The following is a 3,854-nucleotide window of genomic DNA, read 5'->3' on the forward strand; positions in this document are numbered from 1 at the left end:
ATCTTCATTCACGAAGGGCTCCATAACATCATCTTCATTCACGAAGGGCTCCATAACATCATCTTCATTCAAGATGGGCTCCATAACATCATCTTCATTCATGAAGGGCTCAATAATAACATTTTCATTCACTCCTTTGCTTTCAACATATCACAATTTGAATAGCTCTGATTAAATGGATTGACAAATTATGAGTAGCCATAAAAATTACATAGTCATTTTTGTTTTCTTTTGCATTATTTTAAGATAGAGTCCACTCTTTCTGTTGCTCAGGATGGAGTGCGCTGGTGTCAGCTTAGCTCACAGCAACCTCAAACTCCTGGGTTCAAATGATCCTCCTGCCTCAGCCTCCCAAGTGGCTGCAACTACAGGTGCCCTGTAATTTTTCCTGCAAGACCCAGCTAACTTTTTTCTATTTTCAGTAGAGATGGGATCTTGCTCTTGCTCAGGCTAGTCTCGAAATCCTGAGCTCAGAAAGATCTGCCTGCCTTGACCTCCCAGAGTGCTGAGATTACAGGTATGAGCCCCTGCACACAGCTCCTTAAAAATTATATGGTTTATCTATGTATTTAACACTTACATAGGACTTACTACGTGCCACCTGTGTGAACTTTTCCTTCGTAGCGGGACATGTAGTCGCATCATGTGCAGGATGTCGACAGCCAGTCTCACAGTGCTGCGATGTAAACTGTGGCATTCAGCACTCCCCGGCACTGCCGCACCGAGCAGACCAGAGGGCAGGTTGGGGTCACTGCTCCCGGCTGCACAGGTTTGTTCTCTGATTCTGGCTTCCCAAACCTAACAGCAACTCTGTAAGCTACCCAATATTCTTTTATTGAAGTTGCTTCTGTTGTTTGCTAATAAGAATTCTGATTAAAGGCTGGGTGGGGGGGGGCTCGGTGCCTATAGCTCAACCGGCTAAGGCGCCAGCCACGTACACCTAAGGTGGCGGGTTCAAATCCCCAGCCCGGACCCGCCAAACAACAATGACGGCTGCAACCAAAAAATAGCCGGGCGTTGTGGCGGACGCCTGTGGTCCCAGCTACTTGGGAGGCGGAGGCAGGAGACTCGCTTGAGCCCAGGAGTTGGAGGTTGCTGTGAGCTGTAATGCCACGGCACTCTGCCCAGGGGGACAGCTTGAGGCTCTGTCTCAAAAAAAAAAAAAAAATAAAGGCTGGGTGGCGTGGCTCAGCACCCTGGGAGGCCAAGGCAGGTGGAATGCCTGAGCTCACAGGTTGGAGACCAGCCTGAGCCAGAGCAGGACCTCATCTCTAAAAAAAGAAAAATAGCCAGGCATTGTGGTAGGTGCCTGTAGTCTCAGCTGCTTGGGAGGCTGAGACAAGAGGATCACTTGAGCCCAAGAGTTGGAAGTTGCTGGGAGCTATGATGCCACAGCATCTACCAAGCATGACAAAGTGAGCCTCTGTCTCAAAAAAAAATTATTTTTTAAACTGTGGTCAAGAGTACATGTTGGAAGGATTCGTACTACATACAAATACAAGCAGATGTTCCACAAGGTCCCAAAAATCTGCTGAGTTTTTGGTTTTCTTCTCAGTATTTAGTAGAATCCACACAGAGTCTCAGATTCTGAGCAGTGACACAGAGCAACTTCTAATTACACATAATAAAATGTTTTAATGATAGAAACTCTGCATAGGTAATCAAAGCAAAATCTGATTTCAAATTTGTATGACTCCAAACATCAAGTATTAATTTAAGGATGGAAAGTTCTATTAGCTCTTAAATTGCTGAAGAAAAACACCCCATTAATACACACACACACACAAATATATGAAGGCACACATCTTTCTCTACAGACCCATACAACATGAGGCAGGAAAAACAAGTTCAAGGTAGACAGGAAAGGAAAAAAAAAAAAGAAAGAAAAAGATAGCTGCCTTTTCCCCCAACCTGCTGTTTCTCCTGCACCCTTTGGTGTGGTGACGGGACGTGTCCAGCGAGGACCCACATAGGACCTGCGTCCTCCCAGTGCTTCTCTCCTACCTGCCCCACCCTGTGTCTCCTCCATAACAAACCACTTACTGTTTCTCTAATGTTTGATTCTGTTGCTCACCCATTTCAGTGCTTCTCCCCTGAGCTAGAATTTCCTCCAAATCCAAGAGGTAAACAGATATTTATTTTTTAAGACTCTACTTACATAAAAAAAAAAAAAAGAAAAAAATTAGAGCGACTCATCGTACCCTTTCATAGAAAGCCTGCTCTGAATATGCCTCTTGACCTTAATGAATTTAACCATTTCTATCTTTATAATTTACTCAAATGGTTGCTAAATAGTTCAGCAGACAATTTATTTTTCTAAGTACAGAAACAAACAGCTGCTGCTTATTATTACATCTAAGAAAATACCATTTTATATCAAAATAATTTATACCAAAATACTATAATTTCAGATTAAAAGATAGTTGTCCTTCCAAAGGCTAGAAACCCTACACTAACTGTATTCAGACATAACTCATCACTCCTCCCTCACTGACGCCCATTGGGAAGGGCACAGTCTGCACAGACATCTCCCGTGAACACCGCGAGACTCCACTGCCCTGTCTGCCAGACGAGGAGCTCCTCAGCGGTAAGGTCGGTAAAGTCAAGTCCCTGGAACGAAACAAATGCTCCATAAATGTCTCTTAGATAAATGTCTGTTAGAAGTCTAAGGAAGGTCAGATACTAGGGAAAGAAAACCAAAGGGCTAAAAAGAGAGTCTACAATGAGAGAAAAATTTTAGAGAAGAGTCGCTAACCCGTGATTGAAGCTGAGGATGGATTGGTGATCTCTAAGCCGAAAGGATTCTTGACTTGTCTCATTTGCTTTTTGAACACTCTTGAGCTGAACTGGGTCTCTTCTGAATTTCTCAGAATTACTGGAACATCCCAGCCAAACCTAAAACAAGGTAGAAATAAAATAAAACATTTTAACAAATGTTGAAACGTTGTATGTAAAGTATGTTGTGCTTCATTAGCTATTCCAAATGTCAAAAAAGAGATTAAGTTATTCAATTTACATTATTTTACAGAATTAATCTAGAATGAAGGGAGATGAGAGATCCCACAGGATCGCAATACAGTGGGCCCCTGTATCTGTGGGTTCACGGCTACAGCTTTATCCAACTGTGGATGGAAATATCTGGGGGCTGGGCACCGGAGCTCCCACCTATAATCCCAGCACTCTGGAGGGCTAAGGCAGGAGAATCCCTCGACGTGAGGAGCTCAGGACCACCCTGAGCAAGAGCAAGACCCTGTCTCTGCAAAAAACAGAAAAATTACTTGGGTGTGGTAGTGGGCACCTGTAGTCCCAGTTACTCAGGAGCCTAAGGCTGGAGGATCGCTTGAGCCCTAGAGTTTGAGGTTGCTGTGAGCTGTGATGACAAAGTGAGACTCTGACTCAGAAGAGAAAGACATGGAAAAGAGAGAAGAAGAAGATTAGGGGAAAAAAACATTCAGAAAAAAAAAGTACAAATAAAAAATATAACAACTATTTACATAGCATTTACCCTGTATTAGGCATAAGCAATCTAGAGATTACTAGAGATTTATTAGGTATAAGTAATCTAGAGATGATTTAAATAAAGTGTGCAGAAGGATGTGTAGGTTGTATGCAGATAGCACATCATTTTATACACGGACTTGAGTATCTTCAGATCTGGGTAACGGTGAGGGTCCGGGAATCAATCCCCTACAAACAAGGAAGGACTATATATTTTTCAGCTGGCTGAATCAACATACTCTTGAAAACAAAGAGTTCTATTGTTAATAGTGTGTACAATAGGCTCGGTGCCTATAGCTCAACCAGCTAAGGCGCCAGCCACGTACACCTAAGGTGGCGGGTTCGAATCCTCAGCC

General features: G+C 43.2%; 1 protein-coding gene across 2 annotated transcripts in view; it reads right to left on the reverse strand.

The window, feature by feature from the left end:
* CGRRF1 (cell growth regulator with ring finger domain 1) overlaps nt 1–3,854 on the reverse strand; it is a 26,696-nt gene that overhangs the window by 15,032 nt on the left and 7,810 nt on the right. For both annotated transcript variants that reach the window (XM_023514523.1, XM_003792126.3), the window contains exon 2: nt 2,756–2,895. In XM_023514523.1, coding sequence (XP_023370291.1) covers nt 2,756–2,895 — 140 coding nt within the window. The remainder of the gene's footprint in view (nt 1–2,755; nt 2,896–3,854) is intronic.

The sequence above is a fragment of the Otolemur garnettii genome, unplaced genomic scaffold, assembly GCF_000181295.1.
Source record: "Otolemur garnettii isolate 467f Iridium unplaced genomic scaffold, OtoGar3 scaffold00054, whole genome shotgun sequence".
In the NCBI taxonomy this organism is placed as follows: Eukaryota; Metazoa; Chordata; class Mammalia; order Primates; family Galagidae; genus Otolemur; species Otolemur garnettii.